Here is a 19,475-nt window from a genome sequence, read left to right on the forward strand (position 1 = left end):
CCACATCCCAAGGCATGCGGTGTTGCTAGATTAATTTGTCCTCTGTAAATTTCCCCTCCATTCCTTGTGTATCCATTTGCCTCTCTAATAAACCTCTTAACTGCCACAAGCATACCTGCCTCCTCCACCCCTACCAGCACATTCCAGGCACCCACCACCCTCTGTGTCAAAAAACTTGCCCTGCACATCCATTTAAACGTTGTCCCTCTCATCTTAAAGTTATGCCCTCTAGTCTTTAACATTTTCACCCTGGGAAAAAACCCATTCTGACTGTCTACCCTATCTGTGCCTCTCATAATTTTATATACTTCTCTACTTCTAATTGAGTTATGCTTTGTACATTACAGTAGTGTCTATACTTCATAAGTATGGTGTGTGGTCTTGACGTGGAGGCAACCTCTTGTACCATCTGCCCTTTACTTTCCAGCTGGTGGGAGCGCTGGGTTTGAACGAACATTTAGCCGCTCGTTCGAAGAGCCAGAGGTAACTGGGTGGACTGAGTGCCTTCTCTCCTTGCTCTCTGTGTAACTGGGATCAAACTAAACCCAATCTGCAACCTGGAGGAAAGATTTACAATGTTTTTGTTCGTAGTGTTATCATTGGGATACAGACAGTGTGCAATCAATATCATGGCGTGGCAGCAACCAACAAGGTGGTGTGATGAGACCATGATACATCTGAGATGTTAATAATGATGAACAGGGCCTGATCGGAGTACGGCAGCAGTGTTTGCGAGCATTGAGCTCAGCCTGTAGATAACTGTCAACTCACAGAAGAACAATACTGAGGAATGAAGGACTTCAGTTGTGTGACCAGATGAGAGAAGCTTCTTCTCTACAGTGGTGAAGGTTACGAGGAGATTTAATAGGGCTGATCAAAATCATGGCAGGTGTTGATAGAGTGGAAGTTGAAACTGGATCCACTGGTGGGAGAGGTAGGAACAAAATGGCAAAGATTTAAAATCACTTGCAGAAAAAGAAAACAGCTGGCCAACAACAAGAGTTTTTTATGCAGTGAGTTAGTGTCACAGCGTAATATAGTGTGGAAACAGGCCCAACTTCCCACACCAGCCAACATGTCCCATCTACACTTGTCCCACTGCCTGCATTTGGCCCATATCATGCTAAACCTGTCCGATCCATGAACCTATCTAAATGTTTCTTAAATGTTGCGATAGTAACTGCCTCAAATACTACCTCCGGCAGCTCGTTCCATACACCCATCAACCTTTGTATGAAAAAGTCACCCCTCAGGTTCCTACTAAATCTTTCCGGGCTCACCTTAAACCTATGTTGCCTGGTTTTCGATAAGAGTTCTTATAAGCGTGACTCTTCTGACCAGCCTGAGAAGGCAGCAGGTGCAGAATCTACATTAACGTTTGAAAGGGAATTAGAAAGGGATAAACCTCTGGGGTAATGGAGAAGAAGCAGAAAATGTCACTAATTAGAAACCTCTGTCTATGGACCATCACAAGCAAATTAAACAAATGCTCTCCTACGATGCTCTACTTGGGAAGGAATCGCCCAAACCAAGAAGGTACCTGGTTTGGTGAAGATCTCACCTGAACTGCTTTGAACTTTGTATAAGGTTGCACGACTTATTTTGGCTTGCACATTCATAGTCTGTTTACTCCATATAATGGATAATTTGTTGTATTATTGTGCATTTATTCATTGTGTTGTTGCGATAACGTGCCTGTAAAGCTGCAATAAGTAAGACTTGTCCTGGCCGTTCGTTCACGGTACGGACTATGCTCTGAATGAAAGGTTCCCCACAAGTATCCTCTTAAATCTCTCCCCTCTCACATTAAGACAATGTCCTCTAGTTTTAGAATCTTCTACCCAGGGGAAAAGTGTGTGAGCATTCACATTACGATGAAGGGGCATTGTTTATAAATCCACAATACGAATTGTTCCCTGGAAACGCAACCCTTGTAACGTGGGGTTCACCTGTAACTGGTTCAGTAGCCTGGTTAACAGAGGGGAAGAAACTACTCCTGAGCCTTTTGGTGCTTTCAAGCGTTTGTATCTTCTGCCCAACGGGAACGAGGTGAAGAAGGAACGACCGGGGTGGGAAAGGTTCTTGATCATGTTTCCTGCTTTCCCAAGGCAGCGTGAAGTGTAGATGGAGTTAATGGTGGGGAGTTCTAGTCTGTGTGATGAACTGGACTCCATCCACACCAATACAGCTTAAGGATAAGGGGGAAGTCTTTTAGGACCAAGATGAGAAAACATTTCTTCACACAGAGAGTGGTGAGTCTGTGGAATTCTCTGCCACAGAAGGTAGTTGAGTCCAGTTCATTGGCTATATTTAAGAGGGAGTTAGATGTGGCCCTTGTGGCTAAAGGGATCAGGGGGTATGGAGAGAAGGCAGGTACAGGTTACTGAGCTGGATGATCAGCCATGATCATATTGAATGGCGGTGCAGGCTCGAAGGGCCGAATGGCCTACTCCTGCGCCTATTTTCTATGTTTCTATGTTTCTATACACAACAGGTCGGCACGGTGGCGCAGCAATAGAGTTTCTGCCTTATAGTGCTTGGAGTCAGAGACCCTGGTTCAATCCCAACCATGGTGCAGTCTGGAAGGAGTTTGTATATAATCCCCGTGACCGCGTGGGTTTTCTCCGAGATCTTCGGTTTCCTTCCACGCTCCAAAGACGTACAGGTTTGTAGGTTAATTGGTAGAAATATACATTGTCCCTAGTATGTGTCGGATACTGTTAATGCGCGGGGATCGCTGGTCGGTGCGGACTCAGTGGGCCGAAGGGCCTGTTTTCGCGCTGTACCTCAGTCTAAACTAAACTAAACTCTGTAATTTTTTTGCGGTATTGGGCAGACCTAACCTAGCTGAGAAGCAACCCAACAGTTTGCCTTTTACTATGCATCTGTAAAACTTGGTAAGTCTTGGGAGACATGCCGAATTTCCCCATTCTCTCAGGGAGTAGAGGCACTGGTATGCTTTTTTGGCTGTAACTTCAACTTAACAATTTCCATTTCAGCACCATTGATGCTGATCTCGGAATGCACTCCTCCACGCACTCCTTCTGAAGTTGATAACGAACTCCTTCATCTTGCTGACATTGCGGTTGCTGCCCTGACACCGTGTTACTAAGCTCTCCATCTCCTACCACTCTAGAAGGGAGCAGGTGGACGATGAGGAGCTCTTCCACAAGCTTACTTTGAGCTTCAGTACAACATTGCAGGAGGCCATTGCAGGAGGCCACTGATGAATAGGTTAGAGGGAGAGCGGGATTATATTTTTGTGGACCTAATGGTGTGGTTGTAATCCTTGGAGCAGGGAGGAAGAATAGATTGAAATTTTCATGGTGGAGAGAGTGAGCAGCTTTAGATTCCTGAGTGTTGACATCTTGGATGACCTATCCTGGCCCCAGCAGGTGCGCTGGTGCCTCTACTTTCATTGAGATTTGGTACAGAACATAGAACAGTACAGCACAGCACAGGAACTGCCCTTCAGCCCACAATGTCCGTGCCGAAAATGATGACGATGCCAAATCATATCCTTCCATTCCCTGCCAATCCCTGTGCTTGTTCAAACGCCTCTTAAATGCCATTATTGGTTCGGCCTCGACTGACCGCCCCTGGCAGCGTGTTCCAGCATGCATCTGCACTTGCGATGCTATTGCAAGCAGGAGCATCACAGTATATAAACTCTGACAACACGCAAAAGCGTAAATTGTACACACATTTTACAAAGCCAGTGAAATGAAACTGTGCAACAAGCAAGACATTAGTGAAAAACACAATTAAAATATAAGTTGTACCTTTACCACACTCTACTCAAGCATATGACAATAAACTCGACTTGACTTGTCATATGAAATCATGACACGTTTCACCACAGTAAGCGAACCGTGTCTGATCGCTGAAGGGCGATAACTGAATGATACTGATGTAAGGGGCTTTGGAAAGGACCTGAGCATTTCTCTTTGGTGTCCTGACCAACAACCCTCAAGCAATCCACCATTCTGATCATTTTTGATCTCGCTGTTTTTTCATGGGAGTTTACTGAGACAAAAATGTCCACAACATTTCTCAATGGTTTGGCACACTGTGACATGATGAAAAGTACACTGGGATATCAATCACAATCTGTGCCCCTGAATTTAAGAACATGTTGCGCCATTTAACCCCATGAGTTTGTATTCTATTCAATTAGATGATAGTTAATCTGTGACAGAAACCATCCTTGTCTCGTATCTTTTAATGCCATTGCTGTTCACAGATCCTGCCTCTATATGCTGCTCAGTGATGTTCTTTGATGTAAGAAGAATCGGAAAATTATGGAAAAGCAAGCTGTGCTTCAAAACGTCTCCTTGGCACAGAATCTGAGAGCCACTGCCCTTTAGACTGATGCAGCCTGTGGATTTGCATGCATTGCCTGACACAACATAGAGCATAGGACAGTACAGCACAGGAACAAGCCCTGCAGCCCACAATGTCAGTGCCAAACATGCCACCAAGTTAAACTAATCTCCTCTGCCTGCACATGATCCATATGTCTCCATTCCCTGCATATCTACAGTGCCCTCCAGAATGTTTGGGACAAAGGACCCATCATTTATTTATTTGCCTCTGCACTCCACAATTTGAGATTTGGAATAGAAAGAATCACATGGTTAAGTGCACATTGTCAGATTTTATTAAAGGGTATTTTTATACAGTTTGGTTGCACCATGTAAAAATTACAGCTGTGTTTATACATATTCCCCCCACCCATTTCAGGGCACCATAATGTTTGGGACATTGCTGTGTCATTGCTGTGTCCCAAACATTATGGTGCCCTGAAATGGGTGGGGGGAATATGTATAAACACTGCTGTAATTTCTACATGGTGAAACCAAAATGTATAAAAATGTCCTTTTTAAAAATCTTGCAATGTGCACTTTAACCACATGTGATTTTTTCTATTACAAATCTCAAATTGTGGAGTACAGAGGCAAATTAAAAAATGATGGGTCTTTGTCCCAAACATTATGGAGGGCACTGTATGTCCCTATCTCAAAGCCTCCTAACCCCACTATCGTATCTGCCTCCCCCATCACCCCTGGCAATACATCCTGGGCATCCACCACCCTCTGTGTTAAAAACTTTCCTCGCACAACTCCTTTAAACTTTATCTCTTTTATTTAAAGCCACTGGTCTTTAATGTCTCTACCCTGGGAAAATGGTCTGACTGTCTACCCTGACTATGCCTCCCATAATTTATTAAACTTCTATCAGGTCTCCCGTCAACCTCCGACGTTCTAGAGAAAACAATGCAGGTCTGTCCAATCCAGGCAGCATTGTGATAAACCTCTCCACATCCTTACTGCAATTCGACTGCTAGCAATACCTCAAATGCATCTGCACCAAAGTCCTATAAAGCCACACCATGGCTTCCTGACTCTCACACTCAATGCCCCAACCGATGAACGCAAGCCTTCTTTATCACTGTATCTACTCATTTGCTTTATTGTCTGCAGCCGCAGCAATGGTAGTGTACTTACGCATCCACCTCCTGGAAAAGCCGGAGTTTGTCCGGGAAGATCTCGGACAGCAGGACATTGATGTATGGTACGCCGAGGGCTTGAAGCTGGGCTTCCAGGTGCTGAAAGATAGGGACAGAGCAGCAGTCAGGTGAAAGAGGCAGTAGAGTTGTATATAAGACTACAACAGTGCTGTTACTGGAAAGGAAAGGTCCAGTCTACTGATCCCACTGCACCAGCTGGGAACTTAAATGCAGATCAATAATTACATAAATCCGAAGGTAACTGGATTTTTAAAGACTGAATCTACAAAGCAGTACAAGAGAACAGATTATAGAATACAGAACAATGCAGCACAGGAACATGTGAGATTCAAGCATCCATAGTTCCTTGTGTCTCCATTTTACTGTTGTATATAAACTTGTCTTGACCTTAACATTACAATGCAATCCCAATACAGCTGCCCTTTGTAGTTATTTCTTTGTTGTATTTTCCTGTGTTAGACAAAGCCAAGCAATAATATCCAAGCTGCCATGCTGCTATTTACAATGTTTATCTGCTCAATAAATCATGGTGAGAATTCCCAGCAATTTGGAGATAACTTGGGATTGCAGTGAAAGTCCTGCATTTGTGCAGCACCTCATCACGCTAAGCAGCAGGAAAGACGGTGCAGGGAATGGTATTAGTTTCAGAGATACAGCATGAAAACAGGCCCTTCGGCCCACCGAGTCTACGCCAGCCATCAATCACCCATTCACACTGGTGCTATGTTATCCCACTTTCTAAAAAGTCTGAAGAAGGGTCTCGACTCGAAACGTCACTGGAATTTAGAAGGATGAGAGGGGGTCTTATCGAAACGTATAAGATTATTAAGGGGTTGGACACGTTAGAGGCAGGAAACATGTTCCCAATGTTGGGGGAGTCCAGAACAAGGGGCCACAGTTTAAGAATAAGGGGTAGGCCATTTAGAACTGAGATGAGGAAATACTTTTTCAGTCAGATAGTTGTGAATCTGTGAAATTCTCTGCCTCAGAAGGCAGTGGAGGCCAATTCTCTGAATGCATTCAAGAGAGAGCTAGATAGAGCTCTTAAGGATAGTGGAGTCAGGGGGTATGGGGAGAAGGCAGGAACGGGGTACTGATTGGGAATGATCAGCCATGATCACATTGAATGGCGGTGCTGGCTCGAAGGGCCGAATGGCCTCCTCCTGCACCTATTGTCTATTGTCACCCATTCCTTCTCTCCTGAGATGCTGCCTGACCCGCTGAGTTACTCCAGCTTTTTGTGATACCTCCACTTTCTCAAAAGCTCCTTCTCACTAGGAGCAATTTACAAGAGGCCAATTAACCTACAAACCCGCACGCCTTCTTTGGGAAGTGGGAGCAAACCTGAAGCCCTGGTGGAAACCCACGCGGTCACAGGGAGAACGTGCAAGCTCCACACAGACAGCACCTGAGATCGGGATCAAACCCGGCCCCCTCGTGCTGTGAGGCAGCAGCCATGCCAGCTGCGCCACTGTGCCGCCCTTGTGGTGAGAGAACGGTGAGAGTGGAGCAGGCACATTGTCAACACATTAGCAGGATGAGCCAAACCAAATTAGGAACTAAATGGAAACAAGACACAGGACAACATCCCCGCTCTATTGGAACTGACAGTTAATCGTCAGTCATCTATTTGCACCAGGCAATCTCAATTAAGCCTTGTCTCCAGTACTGTGTCCAGGTCAGTGAGCAGGCACTACCAGTCCATGTTTTGCTGTTAATTTAATTTTATTTTTTAATTAGATAATGGGGGGATAAAACGACGTCTACACAGAGAAAGGATGAAGATTTGTGTGACGTTATAAGCAGATGCTTGGGCTATTTATGTATCTGATTTGTGCGTGTGATTTACAGTCAAAAGGCAGCACGTTATGATCCTGTTTGTGGAATTACCCTCAACGTTACCACTGGGGAATGGGCCATTCATCCCGACAGGTGATCACGCTCCATGTGCAATCCCTCTCCTTCTACATTATCACAGGCTGTCAGCATTTCTTTCTATTCTTGCTTCCCTCATGAGGCTGTCTCACCGTGGAAACTACCAGTTACTCAGAGATGAGGTCTGTTTGACGCCACTGGGACAGATCTCTGGCTCATTTGGAGCTGCTACGTGAAGGCACCCATGTTACTTCCATGAGGGCAAAGTAATTTAGAGAAACCTCATCGAAAGCTGTGAGAGGAATGGACAATGGGTGGTTTTTAGAACACCTAGAACATCGAACAGTACAGCACAGGAACAGGCCCTTCGGCCCACAATGCCTGTGCTGAACATGATGCTAAGATAAACCAAATCTCATCTGCCAGCACATGGTCAATATCCCTCATCACTCTGCATATCCAGGTGCCCATCTAAAATCTTCTTAAATGCCACTGTCATATCTGTCACCACCACGGCAACACGTTCCAAGCACCAACCAGTCTCTGTGTAAAAAAACATGCCCCGCACCTCACCTTTAAACTTAACCCCTTTCACCTTAAAGCTATGCCCTCTCGTCTTTGACAGCTTCCTGCTGGAAAAAAAGGTTCTGACTGTCTATCCTATCTGTGGCTCTCTTAATTTTATGTACTTCTCCCCACAATCTCTGGTGCTCCAGAGAAAACAATCCAGGTTTGTCCAACCTCTCCTTCTAGCTAATAACCCCTAATCCAAGCAGCTTTCTGGTGAACCTCTGGTAAAATAAACCAGAGATTTACCCCTGGTAAAATAACATCTTAAAGAGGGAAGAGGACAGTGGAAAACCAATGAAAGGTGATGAAAGAGAGAAGGCTAACAGGGAATTGGTGAAGCCCAGAGGGCTTTCGACAGGTGGAATTGGCAGCAACAGAACTTGGCGGATGAAATAGGAACTGGTTCAATCCCACAAGGGCCATCATTTTGCAGCTGGAGTTTTGTGCCGGGCCACAGGTACTGAATGGTGGCAGGTGAGGCAATCACCAAGATGCAGGAGGTGAAGGCTAATCAGGATGAGAAGGGGAGACGACAGGGAGGGGTGTCTGGAGGCTGCATGCTGGGACAGCGTTTGTTACCCTTCCAGCAGCAATCTCTCTCAGACGATGACATGTAGAGGAAATGAACCTGGAAATAGTTGGACTTAGTTAATTTGTGTGTGCACGTTCACGTGTGCATGTGTTCACGCACATGTGTGCGTGCATGTATGTGTTCATGCATGTGTGTGTGTGTATGTATATGTGTGTGTGAAGGCCTGTGTCTATTGTTCATCCCTATTTGTGGCCTATGCAGCCTAGATGACAGACTAACATCACCATTGTTAAATTACCTTTGATTCTGGATTTTTAATGGATTATCTTATGATTGCTGTAAATTCGATAGTTGTCATGATGGGATTTGAATTGATGTCCCGGGAATGTTAGTCTAGACCCCTTGATTACATGTTTGGTGATTTAACCACGGTGTCATCACTATAATCCCTTCGCAAGTCTGTATTCCAGGAGCCAAAGGACACAAGGAACTCTAGTTGCTGGAATCTTGAGCAAAAAAAGATGGAGGAACTCAGTGGATCAGGCAGCATTTATGGACGGAAATGGGCAGATAATGTTTTGGGTTGGGATCCTTCTTCAGACTGATGGCGTAGAGAGGAGATGGGTGGTAGAAAGAGGTGAGGGGGAGGGGGAGGCAAGAGTCCTCCAGGGTTCTGTTTATCACCAGAGGCAGCCTCTCTATCTCCCCTCATTACAAGCTGAGTTGGGCCCACCTGGAACACTGCAAACTTTCCCCCCATACTCCCTCAACTGTACTCATAGAAAAACTAGGTGCAGGAGTAGGCCATTCGGCCCTTCGAGCCAGCACCGCCATTCAATATCCAACGCTGTGAGAGGAATGGACAATGATTTAGAAGGATGAGAGGGGATCTTATCGAAACGTATAAGATTATTAAGGGGTTGGACACGTTAGAGGCAGGAAACATGTTCCCAATGTTGGGGGAGTCCAGAACAAGGGGCCACAGTTTAAGAATAAGGGGTAGGCCATTTAGAACGGAGATGAGGAAAAACTTTTTCAGTCAGAGAGTTGTGAATCTGTGGAAATCTCTGCCTCAGAAGGAAGTGGAGGCCAATTCTCTGAATGCATTCAAGAGAGAGCTAGATAGAGCTCTTAAGGATAGCGGAGTCAGGGGGTATGGGGAGAAGGCAGGAACGGGGTACTGATTGAGAATGATCAGCCATGATCACATTGAATGGCGGTGCTGGCTCAAAGGGCCGAATGGCCTACTCCTGCACCTATTGTCTATTGTCAATATGATCATGGCTGATCATCCAAAATCAGTACCCCGTTCCTGCTTTCTCCCCATATCCCTTGACTCCCTTTGACACTGGCCCCTATGCATCTATATCAACTCTATATCAGACCACAAGAAATCGAGGCGTGTTGTGGATGTAGCCCAGTCCACCACACTGACTGGACTCCCCACCGTTGACTCCACCTACACCTCACAAGGTTCTTCCCTGCGTTTACCAGGCTTCTGAACGGTTCTTCCTCAAGCTGGGGCACGGTCCTGATTTTTCAACCTACCTCATTGTGCACATTGAACTTTTCCTCTGGAACTGTTGCGCTCCAATACTAAGAAACTATATTCCACACTCTGGTGTATTTCTCTTCGCTCTACCCGTTGTACTGGTAGTATCTGCGTCTAGTGTTATTTGATTTGACTGGGTGGCGAGCACACTAAAGCTGCGTCTCTGTGTCTCGCTGAACCTCAAGCTGAACATCTGACATCCCAAGCTCCAGAATCGATGGTCACCCCCCCCCCCCCCCTCTGCCACCACAGCTCCTCTCTGATGCTGTCCTTCGTCCCCACTGCCGCAGCCCCGCACCCTGCTCGGACCCCCACGCTGGGGGATGCGATCAGTGTCTGGATACACAGCGGTGGAAGCTGCAGAGGGGACGGCTGTGAAATGCGAGTCTACGTGTTATGAAAGGGGCTTGGGCACACTCTGCCTGTCACACTGGGAATACGCCGGGAGATTAATAGCTGTGACATTCAGCCTTGTCCTTCACCCTCCAGCCTTATTCCTCCGTGCATCGCTTCACAAAGACAACGCTGGGGGCCAGTGTACCGTCTGCGGCCTGGCGGGCAGCTCCTCGGTCTCGTTCACCTCCCAACCTGAACTCCTTTTTCTGAACCGGTTGCGGCTAAAAATTCGAGTGATTGATTTGCTGAAACCTCTGCCTTCTTTGAAGGTAAAAATGACTGTGGCTGAGACTCGCTGGGCTCATGCAGGTGATTAAACTGTGCTGCATGTTGCCAAGTTCCCAAGCTGTGATTGAACGACTGAAATGATCGATTGGAAGATACGGCGTGGAAACAGGCCCTTCAGTGCATCGTCCACGTGATCAGCGATCACCCCTTCACACTCGTCTGTGTTATCCCACCTTCGCCTCCACTCCCTGCACACTGGGGCCAATTAATCTACAAATCTGCATGTCTTAGGAAACTGGAGCACCCAGGGCGAAGCCCACAAGGCCGCAGGACGAACGTGCAAACTCCACACAGACAGCACCAGACACCCGGGCTCGGGATCTAACCCAGGTCCCAGCAATGCTACCAGCTGCTCCACTGTGAAGACCAAGAGTATGCAAACATTGTATTATGGTTCCACTGTCAGTTGGGGGCAGATCTGGGCCTCACACGTTCTCCCTGTATCTCTGAACTTGGACGGAAATTAAATCCATTGCTAAGGGCTGGCTCCCACGTAACAGCCTCTCACCCATTTCACTGATGCACGTTTTAAGGATGGAACATTAATCGTCGGTGGTCTTTAATTGTCACAAGTACCGACGGTGGAACAATGAAATTCTCAGTGATACTGTGAAATTCTCAGTAAACCACTGAGGTTCTTACATTCTTACTGGCAGCTGCTGCCTTACAGCGCCAGAAACCCGGGTTTGATCCTGTCTAAGGGTGCTGTCTGTACAGAGTTTGTATGCTCTAACTATGATCATGTGGGTTTTGGCTGGGTGCTCCGGTCTCCTCTCACGGCCATCGAGGATGCCTATCGCTCTACCCCCCGCCCACACTTCTGGAAATCCGACCATTCAGAGGTGCTGCTTCTTCCTGCATGCAGGCAACAACTGAAGAGTGCACCCCTAGAGGTGAGCTCTGCACACAGCTGGTCGGGGGAGGCAGAGGAACAACTACAGGACTGCTTGGAGTCAGTAGACTGGACAATGTTCAAGGACTCGGCAACAGACCTGAATGAATACGCCACAGTCGTTACAGACTTCATAAGGAAATGTGTGGAGGTCTGTGTTCCTACAAAAAACATACGAGTGTATACTAACCAGAAGCCTTGGATGAACCAGGATATCCACATTCTTCTGAGGACCAGATGGTCTGGTGACGCAGAGGTCCATCAGGAGTCCAGGTATGACTTTGACAAGGCCATCAAAAAGGCCACAAGGGACTTCCGCTCAAAGCTGGAGGATGGGGCGGGTATTAGGCAACTGTGGCAGGGCTTGTATGCCATCACCTCCTACAAGGTGAAATCAGGCGGCAGCTCAAGTGAAGCATCACTCCCTGACGAGCTCAATGCATTCTACGCACGCTTTGATAGGGAGAACACTGATGTGTCTTCCTGAGGCCCCATACGCTCTGATGGTATCACAGTCAGTCACAGAGGCCGATGTCAGAAGATCCTTCAGAGAGGTGAACCCTGGGAAAGTGCCTGGACCTGATGGTTTACCCGGTGGAGTTCTCAAAACCTACGCAGACCAACTGGCTGGAGTTTTTGCAGACATTTTCAACCTCTCATTACCGAGGTCTGAGGTTCCCATCTGGTTTAAGAGGGCATCACTAATACCAGTGCCCAAGAAGTGTAAGGTTATGTGCCTCAACGACTATCGACCAGTGGCACTAACGTCCGAGGTGATGAAGTGCTTTGAAGTGATGAGGTGATGAAGTTGGTTATGGTGCATATCAACTCCTACCTCAACAAGAACCTCAAACCACTACAGTTTGCCTCCAGTCACACCAGGTCAACAGAGGATGCGATCTCACTGGCTCTCCACTCTGCACTGGACCACTTGGACAATAAAAACACTCACATCAGGCTGTTTATAGACGGTGTTCAATGCCATCATCCCCTCCAACCTGGTTACCAAACTCACGGAACTGGGTCTCTGCGCATCCCTCTACAATTGGATCCTCGACTTCCTCATCCACAGACCACAGTCTGTTCGAATTGGCAGAAATACTTCTTCCTCATTAACAATCAGTGCAGGAGTACCTCAAGGCTGCGTGCTCAGCCCCCTGCTCTACTCACTCTATACTCGTGACTGTGTAGCCGGACATGGTGTGAACTCCATCTTCAAGTTCGCCGACGACACCACCGTTGTTGGACGAATTACAGATGGTGATGAGTCAGAGTATAGAAGTGAGATCGACCGATTGACCAAATGGTGCCAGCACAACATCCTGGCCTCAATATCAGTAAAACCAATGAACTGATTGTGGACTTTGGAAGAGGAAAGATGAGGACCCACAATCCTGTTTATATCAACAGTGGAGAGAGTCAAAAACTTCAAATTCCTGAGCGTGCATATTTCCAAAGATCTTTCCTAGACCCAGCACACATATATGTATGTGTATATATATATATATGTGTGTGTGTGTGTGTGTGTGTGTGTACTTGTGAGTATCTGTATATATACACTCTAAACTTTTCTCTCTCTCGTTTATCATATTGTTTACAGTGTACTATGTTTACATATTCTGTTGTGCTGCAGCAAGTAAGGATTTCATTGTTCTATTTGGGACATATGCCAATAAAACACTCTTGACTAATGACCATTGAAACATTGAATTATTCGATGCAATGAATGAAAATAAATTGTCACGTTGTGATTGTATTCACTGTATATGCTATTAATGGGGGGAAAACGGAGGCGGGAAGGATGGAGGAGAGAGGATCTTCCAGCATTCCTGCTGCGATACTGCCCAGTGTGGCATTGTGGTGCTGAGAATTGGCGGATAGCGCAGTGCACTGGTAGGGGCTTTGGTGGAGGTGCCAGAGGAGAAATCCTGCATGTGTCTCATTCACACTTCCAGCTTCAAAACTTTCCCCCTGGCACTGATCAATGCAAATCTGGGAGAGACTGAATCGTTCTGTAACAACCATGGATTAGTCAATTAGCTAGAGGTGCAATCTGTGGTGAAGGGAAACATGCTACGAGATCCGCAGCGGAAATGAATGAACAGGCGGGGAACAGGTGGGTCCTGCTGATGCCGTGGGGAATGAAGCATCTCTGCACCGAGTCCCTGGTCAGCTGGAGACTGTGGATTCTTCCCAGTGAGTCCTTGCTCTGATCAGGAAGGATAGCGACTCTATAACTGAGAGTTGACACAAGAGAGGGCAGATGCTGGAATCTTGTGCCAAAAAACCAAACTGCTGGAGGAGGTCAATGGATCGGGCAGCATCTGTGGAAGGAAATAGATAGACAACGTTTCGGGATGGGACCTTTTGTCAGAGCGTGAAGAAGGATCCCTATCTGAAATGTCGTCTGTCCATTTCCTTCCACAGATGCCGCTTGATCTGTTGAGCTGTAAGATCAGAGAGGAAGTTCCCAGAGATTTTCACCCATCTCCTTTCCACCCCAATTTGTTCACAGCTGGTTTCCCTCCTCTCCCAGGAGGTGAAGCACAAGACCCTACCTTTGATCCAAGACCTGCCAGCAAGACCCTGCTGAACCTTGGAGGGGCAACCTTTGACTCTCAGAAGACAGCTTGCCCAGATATACTGATGAATGTACAGTATCTAATTTCACACACAAGGTCTAGAAATTGTGTCGGGCAGGTTGGATGGAGCAGAGGGTTGCTCTCCATTATTTTTTGAGGGAGTTGCGGCCAGTGTTGGCAAGAGGGCAATCTCTCCAATCCATTCACTGTCTCCAAAGGGAGATGGGCAACTGAGTCTCTCCAAAGGCACCGGGCATCTCGAAGGTGCCAGATTCATGAGCAAGGTTATGGAGACACAAGGAACTGCCGGTGCTGCAATCTTGAGCAAAACATAAAGTGCTGGAGGAACTCAGTGGGTCAGGCAGCATCTGTGGAAGGAATGGACAGGTGTCATTTTAGGTCGGGACCCTTCTTCCAACTGAACTCATGAGCTACTTGGTTTCTAACAACAATCGAACAGTTTCATGGTCACAAATGGGAAATATCTAACAATGAAGTTCTCAGTTTGCCGATTAGAATGCTCAGCTTGGTGTCAGCCTAGTTTTGAATGTTCAGCCTGGTATGTGGCGGTCACTCGAGGAGCTGCAGAAGCTGCAGTTTCTGTGCTGCCCACAGTGGTTTGTCCATGTCCGAAGCCACTGGAATGCCCAAAACCATCCGCGGAATGGCCGCAAGCTTCCTTCGTGACAAACAGTTGCATTCCCATTTATCTTACGCATTTGCTTTAAGTGTTCGCTGTGGTTTCATGGGAGCCCCTTAAGTCAGAAGGTTTTGTGCACAAAACGCAAGTCGACGTTCCATATTGATATTGGTTCATTATCATCGTTATCAAGATACAGCTTTGTTTGCATTCTATAGAGTCAAATCATACTATACAAGTATACAATCAAACTAGGCACAAGTACAACAGGCAGTGCCAAGAGAATAACGGCATAGTGAAGAATATAGTGTTACAGAGAAAGTGCAGATAAAATAAAGTGCAAGTGCCACAATGAGGTAGGTTGGGACATGAGGACTACACCCTTAGAGTATAAGAAATCTATTCAGTAGTCTGATGACGGTGGAGAATAAGTTTTTCTATAAATCTAGTGGTACATGATTTCAAGTCTTGTACCTTCTGCCCAACCACACAATAGAGATGAGGGAATGGCTGGGGTGTAGATGGGGCTTGATTATGTTGGCTGCTCTCCCAGGGCGGTGTGAAGGGTAGATGGTGGGGGTGGCAAGTTTGTGTGATAGGCAGGGGCTCTCTCTGCTCTCACAACTCTCTGCAATTCCTTGTGGTCTTGGGCAGAGCTGCTGCCAAACCAAACTGCGATGTATCCCCATGTGATGCTTCTACGGTGCATTTGTAGAAGTCGGTCGGAGCCTTAGAGCTGTACGGACGAAATGCAGATGGAAAATCAAAACGAGGCCTCTTTCCTTTGCTGGTTGACAATGCTGACACTCTGGACTTGATATTTTCCAACATTTTATCGACAGTGTTTTATCAGTCAACATCTCCTGACAAAATGAGCAGAGTCATAGAGTATACAGCATGGAAACAGGTTCTTCAGCCCAACTTGTCCATACCTGAAAACCATGTCTGAAGAAGGGCTTCGACCTAAAACGTCACCTATTCCTTTTCTCCAGAGATGCTGCCTGACCCATTGAGTTACTCCAGCACTTTGTGTCTAACTTCGGTATAAACCAGCATCGGCATTTCCTTCCTACACATCTCCTTATAAAACATCTTGTTTTGGCTGCTTTCACAATGCTGTTTGTGAGTATTTGTGGTGCCATTTCAGCTCCTGAGCATCCCATAATGACTATATTTTGAAACATATCTCATTATATATCAAATATGTTACATCTATCACCTTATGTCAGATCTCAGCGATATAACACTTTGCGATGTCCTGAAATAATTATTTTCTCCATTTAGTCGATACTGACAAGAGGAAGATTGAAAATGTTGGTGAAATGTTGGTCGAGGTTCATCTGGTTTGTCTTCTGCCAACCTGCCGCTCATGTAATGGAATCTGTTGTTTAATGTAGGCGATCAATCTCGAATCAATTAGCGACAACTTGCAAAATTAATACGAATTAACCTATTGATTGGGTGTCAAGTGTGTTACCTTCAGGTAAGTATGTAGATTTTCACGGTTTGCGCCGAGTGGATGGTACCAGTAGTGTTGGGTGCCCGTGAGAGGAGATCAATAGCAGAGCTCACAGCAAATAGTTCAGTTTAGATAAAATGGAGTTTCTATATGACCTTACTGAGAAATACAAAATCATTTGTGGTATGGACAAAGACAACACACTCTTTGTCCCAGGATAGAAGATTCTAAAACTAGAGGGCACAGGCTTAAGGTGAGAGGGGGGAGATTTAAGAGACCCACTGAGTTATTCCAGCACTTTGTGTCTTCAGTATAAACTGGCGTCTGCAGTTCCTTCCCACACATTATTCCTGCTCCTATTCCTTTGACTGTAGGTTAAGACCCACTACAATATAACCCAATGGCGGTTTGGCTTGGGCAGCCCGGAAGACTTACTCTTGTCTCTAGGGTTGCCAACTGTCCCGTATTAGCCGGGACATCCCGTATTTTGTGCTAAATTGGTTTGTCCCGTGCGGGACCGTCCCAAGGGGTAGGCCATTTAGAACGGAGATGAGGAAGAACTTTTTCAGTCAGAGAGTGGTGAAGGTGTGGAATTCTCTGCCTCAGAAGGCAGTGGAGGCCAGTTCATTGGATGCTTTCAAGAGAGAGCTGGATAGAGCTCTTAAGGATAGCGGAGTGAGGGGGTATGGGGAGAAGGCAGGAACGGGGTACTGATTGAGAGTGATCAGCCATGAGCGCATTGAATGGCGGTGCTGGCTCGAAGGGCTGAATGGCCTACTCCTGCACCTATTGTCTATTGTCTATTGTCCCGTATTAGGCCCGGACGGCGCTGTAGGCCCGGACACTGTAGGCCTGGACACTGTAGGCCCAACACTGTAGGCCCGGACACTGTAGCCCGGGGGCCGCTGTAGTCCTGGACAGTGTTGGCCAGGGCGCCGCCTAACAGAGGTTGTGTCACGTGGGGCGTGACGTGGGGCGGTGACGTCACCCTTTGTCCCTTATTTGGGAGTGAGGAAGTTGACAACCCTACTTGTCTCTCAGAAATAATGAGAAGCTTCTTACTCCAGCAAGGCCTACCTCTCAGAATCGGGTATCAGGGAGGATATTCATTGCAAGTACAATTATAGACAATAGACAATAGACAATAGGTGCAGGAGTAGGCCATTCAGCCCTTTGAGCCAGCACTGCCATTCAATGCGATCATAGAGTTGTACAGCACAGAAAAGGGCTCTTCATCCCACAATGTCCATGCTAACCCTTTTGCCCAATACATTATTCCCATTTGCCTGGTTTAGGACTGCATCCATCCATGCCTTGCCTGTTTAAGTGCCTGCCAAAATGCCTTTTTCACCATCTCCTCTGGTAACATTTTCAGATATTAGCCATTCTTCATTTACTCACATCCCATAGAACATGGAACAGAGCAGCACCGCAGCCCACAATGTCCGGCCCAGATATGATACCAAGTTCAAGTAATCTTCTCTGCCTGAACATGATCCACAACCCTAAATTGCCTGCATATCCATGTGTCCATTGCTTCTTTGCCACAATTGTATCGGTCTCCACCACCACCCCTGGCAGCGCATTCCAGGAACCCACCACCCAAAACATGCCTTGCAAACCTTCTTTAAATGTTGTCCCTCCGTCTCAAAGCTATGCCTTCTCGTCTTTGACCTATCAAGCCTGGGATAAAGGTTCTGACTGTCTACCCTATCAATGCTCTCTCACCGTTTTATAAACTTCTATCCGATCTTCCCTCGCTCGACCTCCAATGTTGCAGCAGAAACAATCCAAGTTTGTCCAACCTCTCCTTGTAGCTATTGTCTACAAGACAATTCATCTCTCAGGTTCTGACTGTCTTCCCTTCCTGTGCCTCTACTAATTTTATACACTTCTAACAGGTCCCCCTTCGCTCCATGGAAAACAAGCCCAGCCTTTCCAACCTCTTCCTGTACCTGAAGTCCTCATCAGGCACAACAGTTCCTGAATTGTCCGCGAAGTCAGCAGATCTCACCTATTTTAAGCACTGGCTCCATGCAACGCGACACACAGAATCAAGTATCCATGTCAGATAGAATGACAGGGGCCTGATGGGTTCTGCAGCAGACACAGAATATTAAAACAAATCCAACACAATTCAGGGAAAATGTTGTAAGCTCCTGGAGGCTAATCCCAGGAGCTGAAGCAGTTCAAACTCTAATGACATTCACTGCAAATGCAATGCGTCATGAATCTATAAGCAACAAACAAGTTGTTGTTTCACCTTTTCATTTCAGGCAACATCTTTCCAGGGGACATTTCCAGCGCTTGGCTGCTAATTGATTTGTGGCAAGTGTAACACAGAGAAAATACACCTGCTGCCTGCAGCGACTGCGATACTGATCGGCCCATCGGTCTCGCCTGCAGTGTGATTCACTGCCAGAGCAGCCACTATCAACTCAGCGCCATCCCGCGGGATAGACACAAAAAGCTGGAGTAACTCAGCGAGTCAGGCAGCACCTCTGGAGAAAAGGAATGGGTGACGTTTTGGGTCCAGACCCTTCTTCAGACTGAGAGTCAGGGGAATCGGAAACTAGAGATCTAAACCATGATGTCTTGAGATTATAGAACAAATGATTGAAAGATATGAAAAAAGTTTTAAAAAATAACGGTGATCAAGGGAAGCGAGAGCCCACAATAGTTCATTGATGACTGTGGAATAGGTTAATACAAACAGTGAAACGCAAAAGGACGACAGTGAAACTAGTACAACGACTAGGGTGGAGGAGGGACAGAGAGGGAGGGGTTACTTGAAGTTAGAGAAATCAATATTCATAGCGCTGGGTTGTAAGCTGCCCAAGCAAAGTATGAGGTGCTGTTCCTTCAATTTGCGTTAGGCAGCAGCCCACATTGCAGGGAACACGCCCAGGAGGCAGATGGCTGACTGCACCTGATCCTGCAGGTACTCTACGCCAGGTGTCAGTGAAATCCCTGCCCCACTGTTCAAACATCAGAGGGACTCGGAGTGACTGAGATAAGGGACGGGCGGGAAAGGTAGACAGATAGAAAAGTGGTGGAGAGGGCAAAGAGAGGAAAGCAGTCACAGGGGTAATGAAAGAAAGAACAAAATGAGTGGCAGAAAAAGAAAGAGAAATTTGAAGAGGTAAGAATGATAGTGTA

The 19,475-nt window shown here is 46.6% G+C and overlaps 1 protein-coding gene across 1 annotated transcript in view; it reads right to left on the reverse strand.

Annotated features, from left to right (window-relative positions):
* The window catches only part of dph1 (diphthamide biosynthesis 1), a gene marked incomplete at its 5' end in the record, with an annotated part of 649,238 nt that overhangs the window by 76,712 nt on the left and 553,051 nt on the right, over positions 1-19,475 (reverse strand). Inside the window, one exon of the mRNA XM_078422395.1 lies at positions 5,508-5,608. Coding sequence (XP_078278521.1) covers positions 5,508-5,608 — 101 coding nt within the window. The remainder of the gene's footprint in view (positions 1-5,507; positions 5,609-19,475) is intronic.

Source organism: Rhinoraja longicauda, chromosome 26 (assembly GCF_053455715.1).
Source record: "Rhinoraja longicauda isolate Sanriku21f chromosome 26, sRhiLon1.1, whole genome shotgun sequence".
Lineage (NCBI taxonomy): Eukaryota > Metazoa > Chordata > Chondrichthyes > Rajiformes > Arhynchobatidae > Rhinoraja > Rhinoraja longicauda.